Source organism: Saccostrea cucullata, unplaced genomic scaffold (genome assembly GCF_032062105.1).
Source record: "Saccostrea cucullata isolate Sc308-1 unplaced genomic scaffold, CSIRO_AGI_Scuc_v1 ctg15697, whole genome shotgun sequence".
In the NCBI taxonomy this organism is placed as follows: Eukaryota; Metazoa; Mollusca; class Bivalvia; order Ostreida; family Ostreidae; genus Saccostrea; species Saccostrea cuccullata.
In genome coordinates, this window is record NW_026941617.1 from 1 (window position 1) to 13,557 (window position 13,557).

General features: G+C 33.6%; 1 protein-coding gene across 1 annotated transcript; it reads right to left on the minus strand.

Moving 5' to 3' along the window:
• Positions 1-20: 20 nt before the first annotated feature.
• Positions 21-13,376, minus strand: LOC134258174 (delta-like protein C; the record flags this gene model as incomplete). Its single annotated transcript, XM_062740720.1, has 7 exons — positions 13,154-13,376; positions 7,374-7,528; positions 6,946-7,078; positions 6,691-6,839; positions 5,890-6,026; positions 3,093-3,215; positions 21-143 (listed from the first exon to the last, which is right to left on the minus strand). Coding segments are annotated over exons 1-7 (874 nt in total), but the record flags the coding sequence as incomplete, so codon positions are not given.
• Between the last annotated feature and the right edge of the window lie 181 nt (positions 13,377-13,557).

Sequence of the window (13,557 nt, forward strand, 5' to 3'; positions counted from 1 at the left end):
ATCGTTTATGTTTTCCAAACACGTCTTTCCAGAAAATCCATTCAAACACGTGCAATGAAATCCATTTATAAGGTCTGTGCAAGTTGCATTATTTTGACAAGGGGAGGATCGACACTCATCTAAATCAATTTCACATCGTGTGCCTAAAATAAACAGCATCCCATGCAAGCAACGTAAAACAAATATTTAAAAAAAAATCAAAATTATTTTTGAATACATGATGGGTTTTGATGATTGGCATACCAATGACTCATTACTGATAACTATGATCAAACGAAAACTCGTTATTTAAGATGAATTACAAAATAATGATAAAACGTGCGAAAATCAGGTTGTCAAACTATCCTTTCTATATAAAACATTCAGTGTTTATATTAACTGCATCTCTTTTAGTTCAAAAGGACACTCATATTAGGAGATAACGAACAGTATTCACGATAAAAAAAATTCCATAAAACAGTACACAATAGGAGCAGAGTAAACACGGACCTCCGAAACATCAGAGGTGGGATCAGGTTCCATGGGGGAGTGAGCATCGGTCACATCCGCCGTGTGCTCCTTGTCATGATCGGGAAATAACAAAAAATCTGTCACCAATTTAGTGTGTAAATAATGAACTAACAAATTGTATGAAAAAACGTCAGTCAGAATTCGACTTAATGATAAACTGTATTTGCTGACAAAGTCATTGTATCGACCATAGAACTTACAAAATGATGATTTTAAATAAGACTGTTGAAATTCTTGTTTCACCAACTTGTTTGTCAATAATTAAAATAAATTTATCTCGTTTTAGAAATTGTGTGTACGTACACTGACTCTGCCGTATCGAATCAGCTGAGATGTATAAACTATCTATGCTGGTGATGAAGGTATTTTGCTTCATATTAGTAAGGAAAGAGAAATTATTTATTTTTAATCGTTTTATTTGCGCTTTTATGCAAAGAATTTACAAACTTCTTTGGAAAACTTGTAACTATTTTAAAATTGTGACGCAATATTAGTCAGGTGTATGACGTCACTGATACATCAATGGGAACGCGTATTCAACCTGAATAATACTGCCAATCTTACGTTTAAAGGCGAAAATGAATTCTATTTTGAAAATAAAGTAGTAATTTTTTGTTAAATAATTTTATTTTGTGTATATATTCTAAATATTTCAGTAGGATTTCGATAGTAAGGTGTTTAGCAGATTTACCGATGCCACGGGAGATAACTCTTACATCACAAAATTTCATAAAAACGTCTCTATATTTTGACAGAAAACTACTATCAAAAGTGTTTTGCCCACCAATTTTATTTTTGAAACTGAAAGACAAAATATTTCTAGATTTAGTTCAGCTTGAATTATAGTCCTGTCAAATAAGTATTGGAAATTACAGTTCTTTGCTTCTGACCTAAATTCAATGGTTTATATAGGGGAATTCAAGAACACGAAACAAAAGGATATTTTACTAAATAAGCAATTTTAAAACAAATCTTCGATTACATTATTCCATATGGACTACATTGATATTGTTTTCAATAAAATTTCAAATATTCGTCACATTCGATGTGCCGCCTATTAATACAACCCTGCCTGGTTTTTCGGCGGACTACCTCTTAACAAATGAAAAAATAAATTCATCACGTTTATCATAGAGCATGGTTGTTAGATTACCGTTAACGTCTTTTTCAAGTAAAATATCCAAATATGAAAAGGTTGAGTAAAAATTATTTGGTACCCTTTATCTCAGTATCACCTGTATATATCGTATCGACATATCGACAGAATGGAAATTACCATTGATAATTGACAATACGTCGTCGATATATCTAAATGTCGATTTGAAGGCCACAGCAAGTGTTTTCTTCTTTTCACGCGTAAGATTTTGGACAAATTATGCTTCATATGAATACAAAAATAGGTCTGATAATAACAGGGCGCAGTTAGTACACATGGATTTTTTAATAGATTGTTGGAATATTTGTCTCCAAAACAAAATATATGTTGTCATCAGAAATTCGAGCATCTTTTTGATGTTAACTTCCGAGTACATAGGCTTGTGTGTACAATCAAGATATTTTTAGCAAAATAATTTCGCAAAAAACACCGGAAAGAACAATGGCAAAGTAAGTAAATTTACGAGTTCCATTTTTATTGAAAAGCAGCTGTCAATGATACCAAAAAGCCTGAATTTTAATGAATCGTGGAAATAGTGTATAAATTTGAAAAGTCGAAAATTTTAATCTGTTGACTTTGGTAAAATCTTGTGATTTCAAATTGCCCATTACTATAGCATCCCCAATTTTTCTTTGTATACAGCCCCGCGCAGTTTTTAAGTTTATATGGTTTTTCGCACAAATTAAGGTCACATTCTTCTCGCAATAAAATTAAGGTCACTTTTTTCTTGCAGTGAATTTCAACTTGGTTCAAAAGAACGCGATACAATGACTGCTGCATTTGACGAGAAACCGTGAAAAAAACATATTGAAATTATCACAATCCATCAGCCATGAACTTATTAAAATCCTACCAATAACTTAAAGATAAACACGCTATAAACGCTATTTCAATATTGCTGATTTCCAAATATACTACAACGCAGAGGATGTCCATAGGTCTACTGGGCTTGAAATTGAGACCTTCCAAAATTATAACAATTGTGTACAGGGCATAAACACGGACCTCGTAATATTGGCGAGGTAGGATCAGGTGTCCAGGAGGATTAAACATTCCCTGATGACCGGTCACACCTGCCCTGAACCCCATATAAGTATAAACACATAATAGCCAAAATGCAACGGGATCTTAGGTTCTCTTTGCTAACACGCTTATTATAATGACCGAAGAATTTTAATTTTTAAAGAAATAGTTTAAATACTGATGTTATGGAAATCAATGTCATCAACTAGTCAAGCTGCTTTAAATTTTGGGTCGGCTAATTTTTTTTACATTTACAGTAACAATATTGATAAGCATGAAAACGACAAAATACATATTGAAAGCAAATTGGAAACACATATATCTGCAAAAGAATTTCCATTCGCAAAAGCAATAATACACATTTTAATAACTGATTCGTATTCAGATGATTATATGTACTAACCGTTGAATCCGTCCGCACAGACACAAAGAAAGCCTCCGTGTGAGTTGACACAGGTGGCGCTATTTACACAGGGTGAACTGAGACAGTTGTCAATCTGGACATGACATAGTGTCCCCTGCCAGCCTGCAACAAAGTTTTATCCTACATTTTAATATTTTTCATCTATTTACGAATGTCTTCTCCCTAATATGATACATGGCGGACCCCCGACTCTCTTCATAGTACTCAGGATTTTTTTTTTTTTTTGGGGGGGGGGGGTTATTGTCACTAACTGTCTTTTATTAGCTCTTCTGAGCCAAAGGCTCAAAGAGCTAATGCTATGGCCATTTGTGCGGTGTGCGTTAACTTTTTAGAACATGGGCCATAACTCAAGAACCCCTCGGCCAATCAGTGTCAAATTTGTCACAGGGTATCCTTGGCCCAAGGGCTACCCTTTATACTAAATTAAGGGTTGGGACCTTTAAACAAGGGGAGATAATCAGGAAAACAAAACCAAAAGTACTGGTTGCTAAAAAATCTTCTCCAGAACCACCAGGCAGATTTCCATCAAACTTACATACAAGGATCAGGATATGTTGAAGATTAAAAAGTGTTCAAGGCATGACCCTCGGGCAAAGGGCGTGGTCTCAAGGTCACTTCAAAGTTGACCTAAATTTACAAATAATAAAAACGTTTATATTTTGCTTACTATTAGGACTAGGATCATCAAATCTTGTAAGTTGATGCATCTCAGGACTTCACATCATGTTAACTCAAAAGTAGGTCACGGTGACCTACTTTTCAAATTTTGTGGGCATTTGTTTTCAAATTGATTTGAAGGCATATTTCAGGCACTTTAAGGCCTATGATCATCAAACTTTGTCAGTTGATGCATCTTGGGTCCTTGAACAACGTCAGCTTAAAAGTAGGTCACCGTGACCTACTTATTGAACTTTATGACTAATTCTTCTTAAAACATTTAATCCAATTATTTCAGACACTGAGAGGTTTAGAATCATCAAATCTTCTTAATTGATGCATCTTGGGACCTTAAAACATATTTATGAAAAAGTAGGTCACTGTGACCTACTTTTTGAATTTTGCAGGCATTTGTTTTCGAATTGTTTAAAAGGCATATTTTGATTACCTTCAGACCTAGGATCATCAAACTTGGTCAGCAGATGCATCTTGTGACTTTGAAAAATGTCGACCAAAATATAGGTCACGATGACCTAGTTTCAACATTTTATGGCTATATTTTAGTATCTTAGGTATTTATTGGCTTAGAATCATCAAACTTTGTGAGTTGATGCATCTTGGGTTTTCAGAGAGTAACAAACAAAAAGTAGGTCACGGTGACCTACTTTTGACATTTTATGGCTATATTTTAGTATCTTAGGTATTTATTGGCTTAGAATCGTCAAACTTTGTGAGTTGATGCGTCTTGGGTTTTCGGAAAGTGATGACCAAAAAGTAGGTCACAGTGACCTACTTTTGACATTTTATGGCTTTATTTAAGTATCTACGGTACTTATTGGCTTAGAATCATCAAATTTTGTAAGTTGATGCATCTTGGGTTTTCGGAGAATGATGTCCAAAAAGTAGGTCACTGTGACCTACTTTCGACTTTTTATGGCTATATTTTAGTATCTTAGGTATTTATTATCTTAGAATCGTCAAACTTTGTGAGTTGATGCGTCTTGGGTTTTCGGAAAGTGATGACCAAAAAGTAGGTCACAGTGACCTACTTTTGACATTTTATGGCTTTATTTAATTATCTACGGTACTTATTGGTTTAGAATCATCAAATTTTGTAAGTTGATGCATCTTGGGTTTTCGGAGAATGATGTCAAAAAAGTAGGTCACGGTGACTACTCTCGACATTTTATAGCTTTATTTAAGTATCTATGGTACTAACTGGTTTAGAATCACTAAACTTTGTTTGTTGATGCATCTTTGGTTTTTAAGAGAATGTCGATCAAAAAGTAGGTCATGGTGACCTACTTTTGAATATCTCAGGTACTTTTTGGCTTAGAATCATCAAACTTTGTCAGTTGATGTATCTTGGGTTTTCAAAGAATGTAGACAAAAAAGTAGGTCATGGTGACCTACTTTTAAATATCTCAAATACGTATTGGCTTAGAATCTTCAATCTTTGTTTATTAATGCATCTTGAGTCCTCAGAAAACTTCAATCTTAATATAGGTCACTGTGATGTACTTATGTTTTTTATAGTTTTATCATTAAAAATATTTTCAGTCATTATTGGCTAAGAATCATTAAACTTTGTCAGTTGATGCAACTTGGGTCTTAGGATACTTAAGTTTAGAGATTTCAAATAGAAGTGATAGACTGTACAATTTATCAGAAGAGCGATTCAAGGCCCTTGGGCCTCTTGTTTATTTTATCAAAATAAGTATACACCTATATATGAAGTCATGTACTTTAATTTGGAATAAAATTCAGACAAATTATAATTAAGTGAGTATGCACCGATATCTACGTTCTATTACACATAATTATATAAACTTTCCTGTATTAAAAATCAGAACTTACATTTTTAACACATTTCTGATGTCCCTTTTCTATGCTGCTTAAATTAATATCTTATTTACATGTATCTTTAAATTATTTAAATTATTTGAACCGATTTCCACTCTTTATATTACAAAAATCAAGATATCCTCTCCATTTAAACATATAAATGAACCTTATTTACCTTTTGAACACGTTCATTTTCTATGTAACAAAATATATAATTTACCATTTTTAAAAATATTGATGACATCCACTGTTGATGAAACGAAAAACTATTTACCTTTCAAACATATTTTAGATCCCGTATTGGGGTCACAGGTATAGTGTCCGAAACGATCGTCACGTGACTGACAGAAAGTGGCACAGTTTTCCCCATAATAATCCTGGTCGCAGTAAACCTTCAATCTTAACCATAACCTGCAATTAAAAAGGTGTATTTGATGAAACTTAAATTACAATGGAGTATATCTGGCTTGTATAATAAATGTGGAGATTATTCAGCGGTCTGTTTCTTTTCTTTTTTTTTTTTTTTTTTTGAGAATGTGATCTCAGAAGGAACTGTTACCTGTCTTTGAAACTGAATGTACTTTATACTCACATTTCTTCTTTAAAATATTGAACTTGAAACTTGAGAGAGAAATATTGAAATATAAAACATTTTCATTTACCTGCACATATGGCCATAACAAATTTTAACCTTTCCCTTATTTTCCAGGGTTATTTTATTCCAAATGCAAAATTAATTTCAATAGAATATTCAAAGTTCTTTATATCTTATCATAACCAAACTTTGCAAAAAGTAGATTGAGTTGTGTCCATTTGCTGGCCCAACCAAGAATGTCAGGTTTTTCATGTCAAAGTTACAAATCAAAAACCTACGAAGGGTTATGTAAAATATCTCATGGTTTCACCCCAAAGATGGCCACCAAATGACACGGATTTTGAAGTCTTTGCTCCCTGTCCAGTTTTCGGCTGTACATACAGAGGTCATAGTGTAAAACTCACAAGGTCAAGACCAGAAATCCATACGTTTATAGAGGATGTACAGGTCACTTGTATTATAAGGTTTATAAAAGCTTACGTTGTGCGTGAGCTGAGAGTGTACGGTACTAACGAAGCGGAAGTGACGTTGAAACCAGGAATAGTTCTATAAATAGCAGCCAGGAAGTCAACGTAATCATCGCTGTTGTCGTCAACATCCCATACTTCTACCTTAATCTTAATGCCACCCTGCAAAGGAACTTTTAATTAAAAATTCTAAACGGTGTTATTTAATTCATACCAATACATACATCATTAAATATCACAGGTATACGATTTTATAATTAAGACTTACCGGCCATAGGGCGAAGGGAAATATCATTGGGTTTGCCACACCTCCTACATTTCCACCGAAGTAGTTGTTGTTATTGTTGGAAACTTCGCCTGTTGATTTTCTTCCATAAGGACACCTGTATACATTGTTGGGTCTACAATACAATCAATGCGACTGATATTCTGTGTTGAATTTATTTTAGAAGCAATATGTGTACATGTATAGACTGAAAATCAAGAACCAGAACTCTTTGAGATTGGGCAAACCATATGTTGTGTTCTTTGTAGGTCTTGCCCTTGTCGTATAATTTAGGAAGAGAAGAGTCACCTGATACCGTTTTAAGCATTACAACATTTAATGATCTTTTCAAGCAAGTTTTTTTCATCTCACCATTTGACTGACAGTACTCGAGCATTTCGGTACTTTCAGTACATTGATTTTCATCTCACCCATTTGACTGGTCCAGACAGATGGTAAATCTGTGGTCACAGTCACTTCCGCTGAAGAAGAATTTCCCGTCACACGGATGTCCGTTTCTCCCCCGGCCCCCAGGATTGTAGTAACGCACCATAGTCAAAGAGATGTGTCCGGACCCCTCACATAGCTGTCAAAAAATATATAATGTTGCAGTAATCTTCTCATTTTAGCTGTAGTATAGTAATATATACCGTAGCGTATATATTATATATTAAGCAAAAAGCCTGTAGCCTACACATCATTTTCTCAGGGATAAAAATTTAGATGAAAAAATAGGAAAGAGGAGTTGATAATAAATTTCATGCCCATTAAATACATTTAGTTGCAAAAACAAAAAATTCACATTTTTATACCTATCACATGTAATTTTTTTCAGTTGTGCTTTTTATAGCCGAAATTCAAGTGTTCTATTAAAGTCAAATAAGGTTTAATTTGCTTTTGATAAGTTCAGACTATTACTGAAATAAAAAGTTAAAGGTCCAAAATGGTAAAAAATTAATTTGAACGTAAAATAGCAATCAATGCTTAATTTAAGTCTTATCAGACAATTTCAAGAGAATCGACAGTCACAGGATTAGTGCAGGATGTCAAATTGATAACTGGAAATATTTTTGGAAGTTAAATGTATTGATAAGGAGATTTCCCTATTTTCTAAGCAGAGTAAAATATTTAATCAGTTCTCAATTTTGTTATATAGTGGTCTTCCTATCATGATATTGTCTACCAACACTGCGCCTCAGGTTAAATCTGTAACTTCACACCAGCCTACAATAACCAGAAGTCTCTGTCGAGACTGTAGCTCTACTGGTTTGTACTTATAATAAAGGAAGAAAAGTAGCAGTTGGGACATAAAACTTTACATAAAACTTTACAAAAGCAATAAATAGAGAAAATGATCCTTGATTAAGTATCTTTTTGTAACAAGATTGCAATAAGACTACAACTGTAGAAGAAGCCATTTTAATAAAATTTTACAGAATTTTCAATTTAGTTACCATATATAGTACCATAGCAACATTGTTCATCAAAAACACAATGAAAACTGATAATAATGTATCTCAGTGTAGTCTAACTTGCATACCAAATTATATTATAATCAGGCTAAACTGTATTTGTAGTTGCATTTTTGAATGTATTTCAAAGAAATTTCAATTTTTTGTAACCTAAGCAACACCGTTCATCGAAATCAAAAACCGAAACACAGAATAATGTATCTTAGTGTAGTCTACTTGTGTGCCAAGTTATATTGAAATCGGACCAAAACTGTAGGAGGAGTAGCATTTTGAATGTTTTTCACAGAAATTTCTAATTTTAGAAACCACGGCAACACCGTTCATCGAAATCAAAAACCGATTCACAGAATAATGTATCTTAGTGTAGACTACTTGTGTGCCAAGTTATGCTGAAAACAGACCAAATCTGTAGGTGGAGTAGCATTTTAAAAGTATTTCACAGAAATTTTTATTTTTAGTAACCACGGCAACACCGTTCATCGAAATCAAAAACCCATACATAGAATTATGTATCTTGGTTTAGTCTACTTGCGTGTTAGGTATTATTGAAATCAGATCAAATTTTAAAACTGTATGAGGAGTAGCATTTTGAAAAAATTGTATACAGACAGACAGAGGGACGCATTATTATCGCATAAGCTCTTCTGGTCTCTGACCAGTAGAGCTAAAAAAAGAAGACACTGGAAAATTCTGAGTTCTAACATCAACTGAACAGTATATTTCTGTTCCATTGCCGTTTATCAATCAGTGAACACCGCTTAGCATGTCCATCAAGTGCTATGTACAGATTTCTTGTGCAGAGGCTTTTCTATCAATAAAACGTACACTGTTGTATAATTGGGTTTATTAATTGATATACGATATTTCATCTACTAAATCCTATTTCAATGACTTTATACAAAGAAAAGTAATTTATGTTATGTCTTTTTTTCTTTGTTTGCTAGAACACTGTAAAAAAATAACTAGTTAAAGTCACGAAGAAAAATAGTAAATTTTACTGTCCATACAATCACTACCTTAAAAGTAGTTTTACCAGATATTTACTAGATAAGATTAATAAATTTAGAATTGATATAAGTAACTTTCACTAGGTATCTAAGTATCTATACGACCCTCGCTCCACAACTCACTATCTTAACCAGTAAAATGAAAGTTTACTAATCACGGCCAACGCTTTACGAGGCACACTAGTTAAATTCACTAGGTTTTTCTTTCAGTGAACTGATATAAACATTACAGATATTGCAGAAAATTATCCAGCTTACACTTTTTTCTGCAAGATCTGCAATATTGATTCCCATATTTATATACTAGCAACAAAAGAGACATTTTATTGATTCAAAGTTGGGTTTTAATTTTCACTTAATGCTCGGACCAAATTTAAATGAAAGTTAATTTTTGTATCAGATTTCTGAATTTAGAGCCGCAAAAGTACAAACCCAATATAAGCTTCTTCATATCTGGATCTTTTACTAGAAACTGACGTTAATGGTTATCTTTATGAAAAACGAGATGACTTTAATGCTTCAATCGTCAACTTCCTTTACTTATGAAGCAATATACCTTCATCACCTGCACATGGGTTTTATATCTCTCAGTTGATTGATACGGAAGAGAGGTTTTATGCATGAACAATTTCTAAAACGAGGTAATTATTGACAAACAAGTTGATGAAACAAGAATATCAGCTGTCTCGTTTACAGTCATCAATTCTTAAGTTCCAAGGTCGATACATTGACCTTGTCAGCAAATACAATTTATCATTAAGTCAAATGCTGACTTTTTTTCATACTGAGTGTTAGTCCATTATTAACACACTGAGTTGCACGCGGATTTTCCGTCTTTTCATCGAACATGACAAGAAACACACGGTTCGCAATGTGTTAGGAATCGATCCCAAATAGGTTGCAATTTATCTTTATTTCTCTATTCTAATTAGTAGAGAGGATTTAAGATATGAAAATGACATTGTTAATGTTACGCAAAAGCTCTTTAAGATTGCTGTTTGTTCAGACACATTAAGGGCTTCATTCATTGTGTGGTCACTAAGTAGCCATGAGTGTCCACCGGAATCAGGGGGGACAACCACTTCCTGTGTACATGTAAACACGTAATGTTGCTCGCCGCTGACTCAGGGGCAATTAACGTACATGTATCTAGCAATTTTAGCATGTCTTTTAAATCCATGATTTAGAAGAAAAACTGAAAATAGACTAACGTCGAAATTTCACATCGAAAAAAGATTCCGAAAGTTATACATACATGTATTTAATAATGAATTAAAATTTTAAGTCTGTTCCCAGGTTTGCATGGGTTTTTGCATTTGGGACAGGCGTTGAGATGGCAAATAGTTATACAGTTAAATCTTTATAACTTAAAATCAAGACAACTCCATGTTACGTCTAATTTTAAAAGTGCAAAATCCAATTATTGCAACTGTCTGACCGCCATGGTTCAATAACCTCATCATGAATCCTTAAAATAATGATAATGTTTGATTTGGTTGGTTTAATGATCATATTTTGCGATGTTACATTCGAGTGGTAGTGATGTTATCGGAAGATTAAGCTGTTAATCCGGAAACTAACGATATATATGTGTAATTATCAGGGTTCTTAATCTCCTCCACCATCCCTTGTAATGAATGAAACAAATACTACACATTACTTATTAAAGCTGTTCCGATTCCAAACTAAACAACGTAGAAAACAAGCCATTAATTATTACTAGAGCTGAGTATTATTTCTCTTATTTACCCAAGTAGATTTAGCCAATCTGTGTTGCATTAACAATTATACTAATTACTTGGAATAATGACCAAATATTATTTTATAAGAGTTTAAAGATACAAGGTATGGTCAAAATCTGAGAATTACAGTGTATATAAGGAGTAGGCTAAAGTACGGGTATCAGTAAAATATTTGAAGACAAGCTCAAAAGTCTACTAAAGATTACAAATCAAGATCAGAGCAAAGACGTTCAGACCTTAAAACATCAAATGTGGAATCAGGTACCATGCAGGTGTGAACATCCCTACCGACCTGTCATACACGCCGTGTGCCCATTGTCATGATCGTGAAATAACGTAAAAATCCGTCGACAATTCGATACTTCCTTAAATATATCGGTTATATTGCCAATAAAAGAGAAGAATATAATATTCACTCTTTTTAATAAATGATACACGGATATAGGTTAGATAAGATAAGATAATATTTATTTAAAGTCGGGTATATCAAACAAAGAACATTAGCTCTGAAGAGCTATTTTCCGACTACATAATAATACATATTACATAAAATACAACAATCATATATAATGAACAAGAAACAGCTTTTAAATTTTTACATCACACTACTGAAATATCAGTATTACTAGTAGTAGATTGAATGCCAATAAATATAGAGGAAAATATCATATAGTATATTCTATTTATACATGATACACGGTATATATGTGTATTTTAAAAATCAACAGTACACTGAGTCCGCAGTTCCATGTATCTGGATTGACATTTGAATTCTGCACTCGATGATGTATTATTTGTAGCCTACCGATGCAATGACATATATTTCAGTGATTCGAGTGTCTACATCTAAGATCTTCACAAGAGAGTCATTAGATGATAAAAGAGGGTCCAAGTGGAAAAAAGCTTTAAATCTCCACGTTGACCTGTTTATTTACTTTGACTTTAAAACACATCGTAACTACTGCGGTTTTTTTTTTTTGTTTTTTGTTGTTGTTTTTTCTTTTTTTTCCCTTTTTTTTGGGGGGGGGGGGGTGTTTGTTTTTTTTTTGTTTTGTTTTCGTTGAAATTGTACACGTTGTACATGTTGTAAGCAAGGGAAAAGATGGGATAATGTGATAACCGTAGGAAATTTTTCTCCAGAGATTTTAACAAAACACGAAAAAAAAAAAAAAAAAAAAAAAAAAAAACACAATCCTAGCTTGCCGAAGCAAGTCTTACCTATATATACAGTCTTACATCCACGTAAAACATACTGGTCAGAAGTTATCTAATTGGCCAGGTCAAATTCTCAAATTTAAAGAAAATTTGTATAGGAGGCTGATTTAAAGTGTGTTAGAGAAACAAGAACATGTGTGATACACTGATACTAGATACCATAATGTAATAAATGTTTATTCCTACACACAAGAAGAAATACGCAGAAACGTGCATGTTTTCGCACATAGGCTATTATATACGTTGATGTTGGCAGAGTACCGTTACGCTTAACATTTTTGTTATATTTCAATCAAGCTGAAAAGTCGCATCGTTACAGAATAAAACCAACAGCATTTGATGATGCTTTCCCTATAGAATTCCCCACATAAATCTGGCTGCACTTGCTGTTTCTCAATATTGATTGATTCCACTCAGCCATAATGTCTGTCATTTTTATGCCGTGCACTTTTTTTATCCATTCTAACTAGAAATCATTACTTAGGAATTTGTGTGATGTACAAGTACATGTATATAAACAATACAAAAGCATAAATACCAATAGTACGTTTTTATTCAGATGTTTATTATGATAATTTAAGCAGCCATGGAGAGGAAGATTGAGAAACATGCCTAACCGCTAGTTATTCTTCTGAGTGCATGCCATCTTACAGCCCCCTTCCCCGCCGTGTCCAGCGAGGGAGACACAAAGACATGATAGAACCCTAAGTTCTTTATCGGACATTGTTTATTTTCATTAAGAATCTCTGAGAACACATACATAATGATTACTTACCACAATAAAAGTCACGAGAAAGATCAGATGACACTCCATCGTCAGGGTAACCATCGTCAGTATATCGGATCAGAATGAGGGTCCCCTCTCCCTCCGGCAATATTTACATCTGTATAAGTGTTCGGTAAGTACCGCTGTTTCCTGTGGTGGAGTCAATGGTCGCGCGATTTAGCGAGCGCTGATGTCGACGCCGATCGCGTGAGCCCATTGGAATATTATGTATGGCCTGATTTCTTGGATAATTATTATTTTCGCAATATGTATGCCACAGCATTGCGGGAAGCAATTCTTTATTATATTTTGAGTCAATTTGTACAACAGGAAGTGTCTAATTTGGTTATTTTATTTCCCTTACAAGGAATGTACACCTTTAAATTTTTAGCTGGTATGAGTGATCGAAATAA